At 38.7% G+C, this 16,701-nt stretch overlaps 1 protein-coding gene across 3 annotated transcripts in view; it reads right to left on the minus strand.

Moving 5' to 3' along the window:
- Positions 1-4,484: 4,484 nt before the first annotated feature.
- Positions 4,485-16,701, minus strand: part of ROCK1 (Rho associated coiled-coil containing protein kinase 1) — an 86,103-nt gene continuing 73,886 nt past the window's right edge. Inside the window, exons 29-34 of one of the 3 annotated variants that reach the window (XM_071737269.1) lie at positions 13,406-13,494; positions 11,923-12,001; positions 11,544-11,805; positions 10,292-10,499; positions 6,837-6,878; positions 5,894-6,035 (exon numbers count right to left, since the gene is read on the minus strand). In XM_071737269.1, the coding sequence (XP_071593370.1) occupies positions 6,860-6,878; positions 10,292-10,499; positions 11,544-11,805; positions 11,923-12,001; positions 13,406-13,494 (657 nt within the window). In that variant the 3' untranslated portion in view covers positions 5,894-6,035; positions 6,837-6,859. Of the gene's footprint in view, positions 6,036-6,836; positions 6,879-10,291; positions 10,500-11,543; positions 11,806-11,922; positions 12,002-13,405; positions 13,495-16,701 lie in introns of those variants that run through there. The other 2 variants (XM_071737270.1, XR_011724495.1) reach the window with 2 other exon arrangements.

Below are 16,701 nucleotides of genomic sequence, written 5' to 3' on the forward strand. Positions count from 1 at the left end.
CTAGCTGCCCCTGCTGAAAATCCAGACACTACTACTTTAACCAGTTACTCTGGCAGCTGCAGGCATGAGAGCTTCTGCCACCGTTTTCCTGTCTGCATCGGCCCTTCTGGCTCTTCTTTAGCTATAGAAGTGATACCCAAAACAAGAAAGATCTTTGGGATTTTCAATTACAAACATCTACAAAGCATATACAAAGCGGACATCAAAAATTATCCAGGGTTTAAAAGTAAGCCTTACAATGGAAATCTTAGGAATTTCAGTCCTTTCAATTAATCATGAAGAAGAGTGGAAGTTTATTTTATTGTAAGTGTAAGATCCTAGGTGTGAAAACAAAGTTTTGGAGAACAAGGATTTCCTTTCATAAAGAAGCTGCAGGGGGTGGTTTGCTGAAGTTAAGCTGCATCTTGAATTACATTGGAGTTTCCAATTACTAAGGTGATTATTATAAAGCATTATTAAAGTTTACAAGCAAGGATAATTAGCATTATATTAGAATCATAATATTGGTTTGATTGGAAGAGACCTCTAAGACCATGGAGTCCAACCATTAACCCAGCACTGCCATATCCACCAGTAAGCCATGTCCTAAGCATCTCTTTACACTTTAAATACCTCCAGGGGTAATGACTCCACCACTGCCCTGGGCAGCCTATTCCACTGCCTGACAACCTTTGCAGTAAATATTTTTTTCTTAATATATAATTGAAACCTCCCTGTCAAAACTCAAGGCCATTTCCTCTTGTCCTAGCACCTGTTACTTGGGAGAAGAGACCAACACCCACCTTGCTACAACCTCCTTTCAGGTAGCTGTAGAAAGCAATAAGGTCTTCCTTCCCTCAGCCTCCTTTTTTCCAGGCTAAAAAACCTCAGTTCCCTCAGCCACTCCTCATAAGACTCGTGCTCCAGAACCTTCACCAGCTTCGTCACCCCTCTTTGGACAAGCTCCAGCACCTCAATATCCATCTTGTATTGTTTTGACTTGCTTAGAGGAGCTTTAATCCCGTTCTAGGGTGAGGTCCTGGCACACTGCCTATTCAAGTGAGAGCAGATCCCAGCTGTCTGCCCACGAGTCTAAGTGCAGGATGTCCCCAGTCTAGGCATGTCTTCTTCTTACCTGTATAGAGGCCGTTTATTCATGACCCCAAAATGAAAATCGAACACTGCACTCCGAAGCAGAAGGGAATACATCCACACCCTGAGAGGATCAGGTCTCCGGAGGTCACAGGCCGGGTGTTTCCAGGGATGTAGCAAAAGGCACTAGAGGGTGCTGTGCCGAAAGAGAAGAATCGAGGTTTGTAGCTGCTGGAGAACGCTTCCCAGCCTTCCCGAGGTGAAGAACCACTGCTTCCCTCTTTCCTCCCAGATCGTGTTGGCCTCATCCTGCTGTAACACCTTTGTGCCTCTTTCCTTAAAGAGGGGATCCATAGACAGATGCTTGTTTCCTTGAATCTTGCACAAACTGACATAAGGAGTATAGAGGTTGCAACCTGATGTGTAAATATAAAGTACAGCTTGCCTTGACAACATTAAAAATTTAAAAGATTAATTGAATATTGTTAAATGCCTTTTTTTTTTTTTTTTTTTTTTCATAAAGACAAAACCCTAAAGGAACTCCAGGCTAGGTTCCAGGGGCACAGGGACAGCAGAGCTGCCTGCTCCATCTGTGTCTCTGTGGCTTTTTGCCAACACGGCTGCTTCCCATCTGGAGCTGGCCAGATGTGAGCCAGCCCGGATCCCAAAGCTGGGGCTGTCTCACTAGCACAACACTGCATGCAGGCCAACAGGCCTGGCAGGATTTAATAATGCTGGAAGATGGGTCAGAACAAGTCCAAATCTGCTTCCAGGAGGCTTCTACTCAGTTCTGAGGAGCACAAGCAGTAGGTGTACCCTCAGACAGTACTGGCAGGTGCTGTGGTGCAGCCAAAGGCGTGGGGAGGCAAGGCAAGCCCCTTCACAGGGCATGCTTTAGGCACCTTTGTGACACCTGCAATAGAACAAAGAAGGTAGTCTTCCATTTAAATAATCAGTCTTAGCAATTAAAATACTGCATCTACATTTCTTATTTCTCTAAAGGGGAAGATGTGTTATTCTCATCCTATATAATGGGAGGTGCATTTATTAATGTACATTTTACAGAGAGCATTTTAGTGCGTGCGTGTTCACAGCACAGGTAGGATCATACCATATTATTAACTTCTGTCTTACAGATAACTGCCATGAATATTAAAATAATCCTAGCTTTATGTGCTTTAGGTCTGATTTTTCAGTGTAATTCCACATCATAGTGTTTTAACTGTTTAAAGGAAATGTTCTTTTTTCACAACACAGGTAAGCATTCCACTTTCCCACACTACAAACCTTGACTGCCTTCCAAATGAGTACCCAGAAGACAAGAAACAGAAAAAAAGAAACTTGAGCAAAAGTCTAGCATGCCTCATCTCCCCAGTGCTGTGCAGGGCTGAGGGAGGCCAAATGGAGGTGGCTGTGGCTGCCTGGTGCAGAAATGGCTCCTTAGGGCTGACACAGGGGCCCAATGTACAGCACAGCCCAGGCACTCCCAACCCAAAAGCCCGGATCCCTGTCTGATCCCTGTCTCACAGCAGCTGCAAAGTGAAAAATACAACAAGGTGTGATTTCTAGTAACGGATAATACAGGAAATGTAATGTCAGAATAATGAAGTAATTCAGGAGATGTTTAAGGTAACATACAGATTATCCCCCATTTCAGTGTTATCTGTTCCCCCTTTCAGTAGTTTTCAAACTTTTTACATCCCGGGTCAACAATGAATGTACATTTGGAGAAGAAGAATGAACAAAACTCCTCTTGCATTTTTCATGTTGGTAACCAGTACATAAAAATTCCCCCATAGAGTTTACCAGCTGAGAGGGAAGCTGAGCATCTGCAGCCCCTCCTCTTACTGCACGACTGCTGACTTGCTTCTGGCTGCAGCCTCGGTGGCTCCTGCTAAATCCCACTTGCAGGAGAGGCAGATCCTTTTTGTATTACCCAGGTTGTTTTGCTAGTTAGCTATTCTTAGCATTTTCTTTTCCCCTTTCCTTCAGCAGGAATAGGGAAGCTTTAAATAGGAATGAAAATGAGCAGATTTTGGCATTCTACCAACATTAATGAACTTCTACCGTAACACAGTAGTAGAAAATGGTAAAAAGGTGGAGGCAAACCAACAAAACTTGATAACAAGAATCTAGACTTCTTAATTTCCCAAACTGTGTTAAACTACAGCTTCAACAATATGAACAAAGCCACATCTCTTGATTACTCTCTGGCACTGTATTTGAGAGTAACAAACTATTTCTGTAAGAGGAATCCTTAGTGACAAAGGTAAAACCTAAACAAAATAAAACAACAACAGCCATAAAACGTCAAGCTGTAGTGAACATAGCAGCAAATTGATTTTTTTTTTTAATTTTTTTCCCCTTGAAATATTTTTTGCACAGTTGAGATCGTAAGGCATTACTTTTCCTAACAATAGAAACCTTTGGCTGAATTTGTTATTCAAAGTGTAGCTATTCCTGTAGATAGGCACCTTGCTTACAGTAAACAAGTGCCAACATCAGTATACAAGAACACACAAACTGTAATTTGCATGTCTAGACTTTATTATTACAGCATTTCAGTTGCAACTTATCCCAGACATACAAGTCAATGTAATTTTACACTTCATTATGTCTGCTGCTACTTTCCCAAGCAAAATCAGCATTTAAAAAGAACTGCAGAATTTGAGCACTGGAAATGCTGAAAGCTATGTAAATTACAGTATGTACCAATTTGTAGAGCAAATCCATTTTTTCCACAATCCTTCCCTCTTCCCACTAGTCATTGACTATTCAGAACTGTTTTTACACTATTTTTCAGATTCCTAAAACACAGAACTACAAGATATTATTTCATTTTTGGTTTAAGTCAATAAATTATTCAAGCAAGACTTCTCAAGCTTTTAGAGGTAGCCAGTTATACATAAAAGAAAGCAGAAAAGCAATCCAAAGCCCAGTCAGGCTGTGAAGGATGACTTTTCTGTTGCTCTAAGTTTCCTATAGTAATACACGTATTTTAAGCAAGATACATTTAATCATCTTACTATATTATTTCCGCTCTGGGGAACCACCAAAACCCCCATCAGCAAAAACCACCTCTCAGGTTTTTCTTCTTTGGTCTTTTAACCAGGGTTCCCTCCCCCAAATAAGTAAGACTGCTGAAACTCCAAACCTGCATCACAAAGGATCAACCAATCACAAGGCGAACCCAGGGTTGAATAATAAATATAAATAAGGTTACTATAGCAGGCCATGAATATAAGGGAGTGGAAAAAATATTTAATAATGTATTTAGGTAGTAATGTAGAATAGGTATAAAATATTTCAGAGCATTTTGTGGCAAATGCACCTTGGAGTAAAAAGCTGTTGCAATCTCAGAATGCCTAGAAAGACATACAAGCTGCAGTCAGGAGAAAACACCATGCCAGTCGTTTTCAAAAGGGTCTTTCCATAAATTACTTTATTTCTCATTAAATGAGCACAGAGTCATTACCATATTAATAACAGATATGTTTATTATTACATATCCATCAGTGCGGCTTTCAATACCACTTGAAACATGCAAATCGTCCTAAGGACGAATCAGTTTTCCAGTGCTTCTTATTTAATACACAACTGCAAAGCCATTATAAATTACTGAGGAGGTATTTGGTTAAGAAATAAAATAAAATAAAACCATACTGCCCATACCATGAATGTATTCCTGCTACAAAGCAAGAGTCTGACAGCGTTTACTTAAATTCCTGAATTACCCGGAGCTTTTGTGTTACATGTTTTGGGTTTTTGTTTGTTTTTTGTTTTTTTTGCATTGCCTACACATCAAGACTTATGAACCAGAAAAATCAGTCTTTCTTTGTAAGAGGAATTCTCATTCAAAGATTTTGAACTTAATTTAGAAAGTGAATCTAGTATCTACAATACTTAAACCAATTAAAATAAAGTAAAAACCACTGATATGCAATAGTTTTTTAGAGGTTTCCTTTGTTTAGGTTTAGATTTCTACATTTATTGGCATGGCAATAATACAATTATCTCAAATTAAGGCACTAAAAGGACAATGTAAAACCCAGTAAAAGTGTTCTAAGAATAATTTACAGTTCAAACAGTGCATATATTTCTTAAATGTTTGTTAACTTAATGTACGTTATCATTTAAAATTGCAAGGCAATACATTATACAGTTATAGAAATGATGTACCCCCAAATATGCTTCCAAACTCTGTGGCCCTTTGTACTGTTAGTTTCTAATGCCTCTAATAGTAAAATAATTCAGTATGGCTTGGCAAAAATGCATAGATTAAAGGCAATTACTTGTTTTCCCCCTTTTACAAACCTGCTGAATTAGTATTTTGTAAAGCATAATGTAAAATATTTAACACTTTGATCCATTCCATAGTGGGTGGTTAGCATTAAGGCTGTTAAGAACTCTGCAGTGAAGGCACTGAAGTTCAAGTGATAAGGCTTCATTTTTAAGCTCGTTCTGCAGTCTTCAAGAGCACAACTTTGAGCCTTGAAAGCAATTGCAGTCCTTCTCACTGAGAAACCTTCCTCCTCTCCGTTTCGTATGCTCATCTTGACATAAATATCCCCTTCACAGGGTAAACAGTCCTTTTCTTTCACTGATACGAAGAAAGTTGGCTGCATTTCATCACGATTGACAGGCTTTTTTTTTTTTTTTTTTTAAATCCAAAAAGGCAGCACCTTTTTTTTATACACCTAGCTAAGCTTTATTTGCTTTAACTTGCATTACATAGTAATAATTAATCTAATCTACCTTTAGGCAAACCCGCAATTAAACACCCTCAGTGTGCTTTTGTGCCAAAGCAAGGAGGAGACAGTAATAGCAATCTTAACCCTGAAGCCTGTGATAGTTATGTTGAAAGGAACAACAGCCCGACTGCACTGCTCTGTGTGGTTAAAAAAAAGCCCTCTTCCTCAGACCGCATCCCATGAGGTTCCATTAAGCACTGTACATGTGGTTAGCTGGAACAAAGAAGAAAACAGGGCAATTAATAACAAATATAAAAATTAGATTCATAAGACTAAATGCATGCTTGCCAAGAGCTTCAGTGAAGAAAATTATTTTATGTTAACAAAATATTTTTCCAATTGACAAGGTACAATACTAAGATCATACCTACACAATTCTCCACAAACTTTTCTTAATTTCAAACAACATGGGATGAACACAGATGAGACAGATTATAACATTACTGCAGCTTTACAAGTAAACAGTTAAGAGTAAACAATCATTGGTGTATTCATGGCAAATGCAAGGTGACCCTCTTTCATTTGCAGGACAAGAAAAGGCTCTTTACAGGGCTAAGAGCACGCACATGCAGTTGCCAGAGCTCATCTGATGCGCAAGAGTTTTGGTTGGTTGGTTCTAAACATGCATTAACTCGATCAGTTGCCCAAGTCCAAATATATTAAAACAAAACACCTGAACTGTGTGGATACAATGCCTATAAAGAAGTATACAATAAAGTAGGAAGCATAGATTTTGATCTAAAAGCAGTACTGCAAATGCCAGCAAGTTCATCATGAAGTTCTGATTCATATTTTCTAATGGTAAGTTAACAAAATGAGGAATAGAACTTAAGATGAACTTATATGCCAAGCTCCTTTTAATGGGTCTGATACACGTCTCTCCATGAGGTTAGTGAAGTGCTGTCTACCAACCGCACAGAAAGGTGGATCAGACCCTAAATGAAATGTACTAAAATGTCTTTATGCATGCATTAAAGTCTGTATCCATTTGACATAACAGTGAATGCCTCTTACATGATAGGACTCCATCATCAAGATCAAGTTCTGCTACGCTGTCTGACAAGAGAACAATTTTCAGACACTTAGTAAAAGCTAAATACGTATATCCCATAAAAATCATCACTGCTCCATACTCCCAAGTCTAAGAAGTCAGGATGAGAACTGCAGAGTGCAGTGTCCACAGTTCAGAGAAGCTGATCTAACAACTTGCTGCCTCATGAAAGGAAGAGAGTCTGCTGTGCTTCCACTTCATCACCTTCCTGACCCCAGGGGAGCACCCTCCTACTTACTTGCTCTCAGATTTGTCAGTCACTGCATTTCTCTGTGGGCTCATTCCGCTCACCAGCTCAGCAAAATCAGTTTACATTTTTTTGACTGTCAAGGAACTGAATTATGGATCTTCATGGAAGGGTCCAAAATGGGTCATTTCAAGCACTTACCCAAGATCCAAGGACAAAAGAGCAGGGAAGGAAAGAAAAACCCTCCTCTGTTGACTGTCAGATTAGCTCAGCTACTGTGCAATCACCAGTTAAGTGTTCAGTACATAAGATCTATTGTAAATTTGTTTAATAATCTCTCTTTAAACATCTGGTACATCAGAAGTGAACTTTCTTAAAATAAATCCAATGCCTCTCCTTTCTAAACATACAGGGTGGAATATGTAGTGATATCAGGGCAGAAGTTGGCCATACTGTATCCCATCAATGACTGTCTAGTTTATAGACACAACCAACACTGTATTTGTCTGAGAGTCACCAAAACATCCACAGGAGAAAAGCTTGAAAAGAAAGCTCCTCTCTAACTTTTTCTAATGCTTATTTGCTTAACGTAACTCTCAATCTTTTCACTATTCACTCAACTTGCTCTGCAGGTGCCATACAAGCCCCCCTCTATTCCAGTCAACCCAGTAACAGCTGCCTGATGGGGACAGAGAGTACCACAAAGGAAACAAAGCCAACCAAGCAGCTTCTCAAGCATCAGGGAGGTGTGGGGGCTCCCTGCTTTCCTCCTGTACACATCTCCATGCAGCACAACAGGCTGGCAGCACACATGTACCTAACACACTTGCTGCTCAAATACTCCTTGCCTCTCTACACTGCTTATTCTCAATATGCTTCTTCCTCCATACTGAGTGCTTATGATATGCAGTGTTAAAACAGAGTTTGCTGTAGATTAATTATATGTTCTAAGAAGCTATGTTAGTATTAAACAGCATTAAGAATCAAGACTTTGAAAGTCAAATACCAATTGTGCCATCAAATTCACTGACAGACTTGGGCTCTAGAAGAGTAATACAAATCTTAACTGTATGATTTATATCACAGTCTGTTAGAAAAATTCCAGAAGTTAGAGTTAAGATATGACTCAGGTATTTATTTCTCAGCTGTCAGAAAACTTTAAAAAATAGCTTTATTTCTTTATGCTAAACTGGAAGATCCCACTGGGTGATGGAAAGGTATGAACAGAGGCCATAAACTAGGGCAGATGGAGAAAATGCAAGGCATGTTCTGAACAGCTGATCTGACCTGACAGTCACCAATGCAAGACCACCATCTTCACCCTTCCTCCTTCCACAAGACAGATCTGATGCTTTCTGGACCACAAACCACTGCAATTTTCTAACGCAACAAAAACCCAAATATTTTTGTTTTGTGGGGCTAGGAGTAGGAACTTCTTGTTGTTACACTTTCAGGTTTTTTGGCTTTTCTTTAGTGAAAACATTCCTGGATTAATTCTCTGCTGGAAAATAGATACATTTACTGTGGTAATCTGTGATGCATGAGCTGACACAAGAGAAAGCACAGCATTGTGCAGCTCTTCCTCTGGTGCTGGTGAAATATTAGGCTCATGGTTATCTTTAGAATCTTAAATTAAAAAAATGGAGCTTTAAAGGTGGTGTTTCTCATTTTTTATTGAAAGTTCCCATTCACTACTTGTGTATTTCTGTGATTCTCTAACACTCTCACATGACAAATATGAATAAGATTACGAACAGAAATTGACTGATTAACTGATCTCTCCAAACAGACTCATTCCTTTAGGAGCTACTGTAAATTTTAAAACTAAATTTTGAAACACCTGTTCATTCTGTAAGAGATTGGCTGCAAACTTGTTCTTGCTAAAGGCAGTCCCAAACCAACACTCCTATTAAAATAGAGTGAAAAAGAATCAATTGATTTAAGAAAACAGATTTCTTCTGATAAAAAAATATGGATGAAAGCTGTACTTTTCCAATTAGCTCTGAAACATCTGGAAAAAAGTTAATGAGAAACCTGAGAAATCACATAGTTAGGATGAAAAAATCCAATCCATTGGAAAGCTAACAGCTATTAGACATCTGAATATCAGAGCTGTTTTGCCTATAGTAACCTCACCCCTTTTTTTAATTCTGTGTGTGCAAACACATGCAAATTTCCCCTCCCCACTCTAAGCAAGAGGTATATTACATTAACTGCAACATAGCTCATCTGAGAGCCTTTGCAAAAATTGGAAAAAAACATTGCAACAGACTTTAAAAAATGGTTTGTACAGTAAGTTGGTACTCTTGAGGACCTTCACTAAATGTGTAAGTATGTCAAAATTACGATCACTTATGTTTCAGTGTTAATTACAGGGACACAAAAACCAGCACCCTATCTTGCAGATTTTTTTGCCTACTCTCCTCTGCAGGAGGATGTTTCACAAAACACCCAGTGTCGTTTCGCAGGCAAAAATTTGCTTTTATTGCACTTCGTGCAAAGAATGTTTGCAGCACATTTACTTTGGTAGCAATCTAGGAAGGCTCTTAGTAATCCCTAGTGAAAAAATAGCTTTAATTTCATACTGTTGACCAAATTAGTTATTTTGGGGGAAAGGAACATGGAGACTGTAAAACGAAGCTAACATAGGTTAAAATGCAGCTTAGTATAATAGTAACTTAGCATTAAAAAGGTGTATTTTAAATCTTTCAAAATACAAGTCACAAACAGATTACAGAAACAACTGCTGGGACAGGAGAAGACAGGGAATGAACGAGCAGGAAGAAAGAATGGAATACTTAAGCTGCCTCACACCAAAAGAAATGGCTGAGCAACAATGAAAATCTCTAAGTTTCTCATTTCACCTCATTTACAGAAGACTTCTAACTCATGCAAGCTCTATGAGTCAATCCATGAATGACTGTGTGGATCATCCTTGCAGTTAAATGTCATTGCTGATGTATCTACTGAGCCTTGCCTTTAAAGAGGAAAAAAATGCAAACAGCTCCCCATGCATGGGCAGGGCATGTGTCATCTCTACAGTACCTTTCCAAATCTTAAAAACTGATGTATTTAGCAGAATTTTGTCCCTTCTTTCAGCATTGGAGCAAAGATTTAGACCAGCAGTTAAACAGTCTTACCTACAGAATTATTTTGCAATTTCACACTAAGTTATATTTATAAATTGAGATGCTTATTTTTTGGAGACTTATAGTTTTTGTAGTATCTCACCTAGTTTTTCCAGAAGTATTTTTAACAACTTTTCGGAATGACTGATTTGCTGAGGATCTTGTAGACAAAGTTCTAGGGGAAGCACGAACAAAAGTAGATGGTGGTGTCTTAGGGATCTTCTTCACTAAATGAGTCACCCACTTCTTCTGTTCATCTTGACAGGAGGCCAATAACAACATATCTCTTGCTGATGTTACATCATAACTCACTGTAAGTAAAAAGAGGACAATGATTCAGTGAAAAGTAGGACTCATTATGAAAATAGGAATTATGATATAGCAGGTGCATCACTGGAAAGAACAATGCCACCTGTATACATACTCATATTGGAATTGTTTGTATATTTTTGGAAGACAACAAACAGCAGGGCAAATTATGAACAAATTTTCTTTCTGTATTTGCCGTTCTACATTGAGATTTTTTATTCTAACATTAATATTCAATAAATAAAAAAATTGCACTAACTGCAGTTTTAATAAACTAGAAAGTTGTGTGGGTGCCTTATGGCTGAACCCCAGAGTACGTACCCCAAATACTCCAGAGGAGCACAGAGAGGAAACCTTCACTCCAATCATAGAATCATAGAATCATAGAATCCTAGGGGTTGGAAGGGACCTCGAAAGATCATCTAGTCCAACGCCCCCTGCCAGAGCAGGGCCCCCTAGAGTACATCCCCTAGGAACGTGTCCAGGTGGGTTTTGAATGTCTCCAGTGAAGGAGACTCCACAACCCCCCTGGGCAGCCTGTTCCAGGGCTCCGTCACCCTTACAGTAAAAAAATTTTTTCTGATATTCAACTTGAACCTCCTATGCTCCAATTTACACCCATTACCCCTTGTCCTATCACTGGTCAATCTGTGAAATGGCTGAAGAACCCCTTTCCAAGGTCTTCAGCACAGCTTAGTGATGCAGTCACTGCATTATCCCCGATGTGAGCCACATACAAGGGAGAGAATGGTCTGGGAACCAAGGAGTTTTCCAGTACTTGTGCACAAACCTCTAGGATCCATTGCACTCTTGGTGCCCTCAGCAGAGCCACATTAGTTATACTGCCAAAGGCCTCCCTACAGAGCCTTGCAAAGGCTACATAAGCAGTGTTTTCAGCCTGCTATTTTAATAGAACTGGTCACATCTAAAATCGTAAGACTAAAGAGCACAAATTTCAAACTAAAGTGCTTTTTTTTTCTTTCAATAGTTTAGCCAGTGTGGCTAAACACGCAGAGAACACAGAATGCAAAAAGCCATGAATATACCTTTGCATGGTGCAATTAATTCCTCTTTTTTATCCAAGTGGTCTCTATGGCACTTCACATGGCATCTTCGACATTCTAAGGCAGCAGGGGGTTTAAAGACATGCCAAAGAGGTTTGGCACAGGCCTCACAGTTGGCTGGGAAGTGGTATAATGTTGGAATAAATTCATGGCCTTTGTGATTTAGAAAATTTGTCTTCTCTGCTGGCTGTACAGGTTCTACCTCCAAATCCTTCCTGCATTCCCCCTCGTTAGCATAGAGAATCTGAAAAAGAATACTGCTGTGTTATTGTTGAAGCACTACCAGTTTTTATAGACTTTGCAAAGGAGATGCCAAACTTTTTCAAGAGCTAAATAGAAATTTGAATACACTTCTTTTTACCTGGAATATCTTAGGAATCTCTTCAGTTTCAGCTCTATATACATCTCCTTGAGTTACAGGCCGGACATGGAACAGTTTACTAGATTAGAAGAAATGTGAATCAGAAAATGTGAAAAGGCTATGTTATGTTTTTAAAAGAGTTTTATCAAAGTGCTTTGAAGTCCTTATAAATCTTGTTTATGCAAGCAATACCATATACTTCAATGCTGCAATATGATGTAGGAATTAACTCATGAGCCATGTAGATCATGTCTACCCAAGACCAACACACTTCATAGCATGGAAAGAAGGTTATCTTGCAATGGGCTCAAGATCCAACATGGCAAATTTACCCATGGAAAAGGCTTTCAAGTTCTTCCTCAGAACACTGGCAAGTCTAACTGATTATTGCTAGTGAATCTTGTTGATGAACCCAGACGGAAGCAACCAAGTGAAGTCCAGTACTACTCACTAATGTTTTTACAGAAACATATTGTCAATTGATAAATAAGCAATGCCAGAGAATCATACAAGACAATCTGGGGCACCAGCTGTTGAAAATGCTATTAAAATTGGAACAAACATCATCTTACACCAGGTCAAGACTGTAAATCTATCTATCCCAATATCCTGTTTTCAACAGTTGCCATAACACATGTTGATGAAAAGAGAATAAGAAACAGCTCAAAGACAAAATAAGCCTCTTCCTGGTTATGAGCAGTCGGCAGTTTAAGCACTTCCTGAGTATGAGATTCCTTCCAGACCACTGTATTTGTGAGTCACTGATAGACCTATTCATGACTTCTAAAACCTTTTTTCAATTACTACTTTATGAGTTCCCATAATGTTGATCAGCTGTTCAAACATCACACTCAGTCATGTATCAGCCATGGGCTTCAGTTATATTTGTCACGATTTTCCTCATGTATAACCAATGTAAAGGGATCACAATTCATTTATTTTGTCACTCTAAACAGAAACCATCTGGAAAAGCTTGATCAACACTAATCCTTTCTCAGACAGGAACAGAAAGGTATGGAGCAAGGGGGTGAGATCTAAAATCATACAGACAGTTCCCTATCTGTCCCACAACTATCATGGCTTCTTTAGAAAGCAACTGATGAAGCAACTGGAAAAACCAGTCATTACACTGAATCATAAAAAGTGAGAGCATAATATGTAGGTTCCACTGTCTCTGACCCTTTTTTGTCATGAAACAAGGCTCCTCGTTTCTACGAATTCAGACCAGTGACTACAGACTGTGCCACACTATTGTGTATTTAACTTTTCTCTAACTTTAGCAATAGTTAGAAAAAGAAAAAATAGTATCTTCTATTAATGGCACCCTGAAATACAGATAAACAGACATTTTCTAACTAGTACAAGAAATTAAAAATTATTTAAGGAATTCGTATTCCAAGTTTTTAGATTTTTTTAATGAGTTATTTCACACACAATACTTTTTTGCCAGTTTGTATCCAAAACCAGCAGTAACTTTACTTACTCTATATCTAGTACCATGGATGGATTAGACTGGTCCTTGTCCTTTTCATCGTTGTAGAACAGTATCTTTTTACTGCTCACCACAACATACTAGGGAAAGAAAGGGCAAAACCAAGTTAAAACTTTATTTTAAAAAGCAACATTTATCCTCTTGTACTCCCATATTTACATAAAAAGCCTAAGTACATTATGGTTTTTAGACTAATATGAGGACATACTTAAATTTTAATGTAGACAGCTACAATGACACCTGAGCAATGCTACTAGCCACAGTAACTGTATATTGTCACTAGAGCACCATAAAATGCTTGTGTTGACTCTGGAAGTCTGTATATAAATAAATTGTCAAATTTCAGTTGCTACTGGTGTGATACTATGAACAATTCTGTATCACTGAGAAAAGCCTGGAGTGCAGAATCTATCAGTCCTTGATAAAGTTGTAAACAACTTCTCTAGCTATAGCAACCTGCAGTATTCATTGGTACTCAGTACCATACTACTGGTAGACTACAAAAGACTCTCAGAGCTCCAGCTAACTATTTCCTACCCTTTTGATTAAATTGGCTGGTAAGTATAATACCAAAATGAATCAGCAGTATTAATTCCAAATCTAGGAATATACTAGGATAGTACAGGAAAGGCTTGCTTAAGGAGAATATAAATGGACATTCTTTTGCTGTTTCACTTTACAGGTCAAACCACAGTTTTTTTCCAGAGTGGCAAAGATGCTGAAGAATAGAAAGATTTGGAAATGCATTGATTGTTTTCTTTTTCCCCAAGCGTTTTAAAAGTTCTTGCTCAAAATCTACATATTTAATACATTATACCTATCTCATGCCACTGAGTGGAATACTCCAGGATGCATGGGATTCAGGAGAATAAGCAAGAACTACTGGGGATTCACTGTGAGTTTTAGCACAAGAGTAGACTGCAAACCCCACATCCAAGACAATTCCCAAATCCCAAGTATGCCAGCAGTGTGCACCCCACCACCCTAAAAAGACCAAGGATCCTTCTTTCTCTAGTGATCCACAAGCTAAAGTACACAGAAACCCCTTCAGTGCTGCTCACAATCACACAACAGAATTACAAATATTTGCTTGTATGAGAGGAAAACCAAAGACAGCTGCTCAGAAAAAAAATAAAGGTTTTGTAGCTCTTCGAGGCCAAAAATCAAAATCAAACACCTCTAACTGGAACTCATTTCCCAGTGAGTTCAGGGAGTAGAATTCACTGCCTGGTGTTCTTCACTCAAAGCCACCAGTCCAACATCTTTGCTGAAACTGTCTGTAAGCATGAGCTCCCCTGCAGTTTCAAATGTTTTGGAAACAATGTATTAAAAGGTATGAGGTATTAAAGAGGATTAAGAAGAGGTAAACTGACTGCTCTGCCTGTACTGAGCTCCAGATTCAGGCATAATATGACACAGGAGCAAAGAACAGAAAAGCAAGGAAGTGAGTACACAAATAGTTCATCTTGAATTGGGCTGAATGCACTTCTGCAAGATGCAGATACTGACATTTAAATAAATTATGTCTCCTCCTCCTACAAGAAGTTGAACTTCCTCATTACACAGGACTTTAAGTCTGACCTCAAAACCTGAATATGAAAGTTAACCTGAATATGTTAAGTTCATAGATTTTTAAGATGTGTTGCTCAAACTGCACGCTACACTTGTGCATCTCCATTACTCAAATGCATCTAAAAAAGCCACAAAGGATGTTTTCCCCCATGACTAAAAGACTTTCAGCCTCTCAGTAAGGTTTCTTCAATAGAAAGCCTGATCAACTTGAATCAGTGCAAAGTTGTAATGGTGTGAACCTTTTGTGATTTCTCTGCACTGAAGAAAAGGAGTCTGTGCTTCAATTCCTTTGATCTACTTAACAGAAAGCTAATGCCTTTCTTGTCTTTGAAGTATGTGCCTCTGCCTTTCACAGACAAGAGCAAGACCTTAAGATGATTACTATAACAAATACAAATTCTGACTGCAATGGAATTCAGTTATCACATTGTATACAAGTCTTGGTGTAAGAACAATTTAACCTCACAAAAGTTACATACAGCAGCCTCAATATCCTGTTGTGAACACACACACACAAACCCTTCTGACAGCATTCTGTGCTACTGTGGTTTTTAAAGGATATTTTTATCTCCAGTTGGTATGAAATGAAATGAAATTCCAGATAAAAATATGGCCAGCTCGTTTTAGTGTTAACTCTAGGTATAACTCAATTGTTTCCTCTCAAATGAATTTTCCACACTCCCTCCTTCTAACTTGAATGACTGACTTCAGACCGAGTCTGAATGACTTGGAGGACATGGGGCAAAAACATCACTGCTACTGATATCTGAGTCAGAAATGCAGCAACTCAAGTTGTAACAACTCAGGCACCAACCCAGTTGCACTAGTAATACAGTTTTCCTTTCCCTTTAATTTAAATTAACCTAGGCATGCCCATATTTTGAAGTTGCGTAACTCTCAAAACTAACCCCAAAACTGAAAATACTGAATCTGCAACCAAAACACCTGAGGAGGCTGAGTAAGAGCCAGCTTGTTTCAGATGCAGTGCACTTCAGCCAGCAGAAGTCAACATGGCTCCTCACTACTGTGTCTCACCTGTTTGCACCTCAGCTAGTTTAAGAAATCTTGTCAGTGTGACTCATCTTATGACAGGAGCATCCAAATTCCTTCAAAGTGCAAGGACTATTATTCAAAGTAGGAAAGTCTGAACAGAATAACTGCCTAACTATCTCCAGGGAGCTATGTTATGCCTATACACCTCTAGGCTTGCCTGAAGAAGATTAGAAAGTCCTCCACTGGAAAAGCCACGTTTATCAGAAGTTTAACGTTTAAACCATCAGAGGATGCAAGAATAATCTCCATTTCTAGAAGACAACCAGGAAAGGCTGCTGGAGATATCTGGCAAGAAAATGATGCAGTATTTTAGATAATCCAGAGTAGAATAAAGCTACATGACTTGTGCCTTGTGTACACAACATTGCCTCATCTGAGAGTCTGGGAGAATAAGTAGACATTAGTTGAAATAGGGCAGAGCTTAACACTCACTCTCTGCATGCTAGAATAGGTGGTGGCTTTAACATAAACACATCACCAGCAAGGTCTGGTATTGATGTGAAAAATAGGCAGGTCAAGAACTCATAATTTTTCTCGTATATAAAGAAGGTAATCCTAGCGAAAACAGAAAAACAGAGTACTTCAAAGAAGGAGGTTAGCAACTAAAAGTCCAACACAAACACTTTGGTGCTTCTTTGACAGAAATTAAATCCTTCTTTAAA

The sequence above is a fragment of the Heliangelus exortis genome, chromosome 2 (genome assembly GCF_036169615.1).
Source record: "Heliangelus exortis chromosome 2, bHelExo1.hap1, whole genome shotgun sequence".
Classification (NCBI taxonomy): Eukaryota; Metazoa; Chordata; class Aves; order Apodiformes; family Trochilidae; genus Heliangelus; species Heliangelus exortis.